At 76.4% G+C, this 866-nt stretch overlaps 1 protein-coding gene across 1 annotated transcript in view; it reads right to left on the bottom strand.

Annotated features, from left to right (window-relative positions):
* LOC101632779 (plexin-A2) overlaps positions 1-866 on the bottom strand; it is a gene marked incomplete at its 5' end in the record, with an annotated part of 36,552 nt that overhangs the window by 30,621 nt on the left and 5,065 nt on the right. Inside the window, one exon of the mRNA XM_012734811.1 lies at positions 723-866. This exon is cut by the window's right edge and continues 40 nt beyond it. Coding sequence (XP_012590265.1) covers positions 723-866 — 144 coding nt within the window. The remainder of the gene's footprint in view (positions 1-722) is intronic.

The following is an 866-nucleotide window of genomic DNA, read 5'->3' on the forward strand; positions in this document are numbered from 1 at the left end:
CCTCCCCAGCAGGAGCCTGGCCGGTGGGGGAGGGTGCGGGCAGGCGCACAGCAAAGGCCAGGGCCGCCCAGCCCCCAGCCTGGGGCCTGACCGCCCTCAGCACGGTGGTCAGCGCAGGGGGTTCGGCCGGCCCAGCGGCCACGGCCCTGCCGGTTTGGACAGTCGGGCAGCACCCCGCTGAGTCAGGCCACTGAAACACGTTTGTCCCTGGCCGCCGGCGCTGACCTCGCTGAGACCGAGGCCCGCCCCCGCGCCCCCAGACCCGGCCTCAGGCCCCCCGCGACCCCAGACCCGCCCTCAAACCCCAGGCACCTCCAGACCCGGCCTCACAACCCCAGTGCCCCCACACCGGGCCCCAGAACCCCAGCGCACCCCTGGACCCGGCCTGAGGCACCCCATGCCGCGGACTGGGCCCCAGACCCCTGCGGGCCCCTGGACCCGGTCTGAGATCCCCTGCGCCCCCAGAGGGCCCTAGAGCCCCCACACCCCCGGGCCAGACCCCAGACCCCCCTTCCCGGCGCCCCTGACCCGGCCTCAGACACCCCCGCACCCCCAGGCTGACCCCCTGCCCTCCGCGACCCTGGACTGAGCCTCCGCCCGCCCCCCACACCCCCGGGCTGAGCCTGCACCCCCGCGCGCCCCTGGACCTGGCCTCAGACCCCCGCGGGCCCAGACAGGGCGCCCGCCCCCCCGAGCAGCCCCCTGCAGCCCCCCGCACCCACCTTCTTCAGCTGGCCGCTCCGGGTGCCCACGAAGACCACGCTGTCGCGGTTGTACACGTAGGCGGCCACGGCGGTCATGCGGTCGCGGCTGGAGGCGAACAGCGGCAGCCCCTCCACCGGCGTGGAGCCGCCCAGCGGCTGGTT

The sequence above is a fragment of the Condylura cristata genome, unplaced genomic scaffold (assembly GCF_000260355.1).
Source record: "Condylura cristata isolate star-nosed mole 26May11 unplaced genomic scaffold, ConCri1.0 scaffold00073, whole genome shotgun sequence".
NCBI lineage: Eukaryota > Metazoa > Chordata > Mammalia > Eulipotyphla > Talpidae > Condylura > Condylura cristata.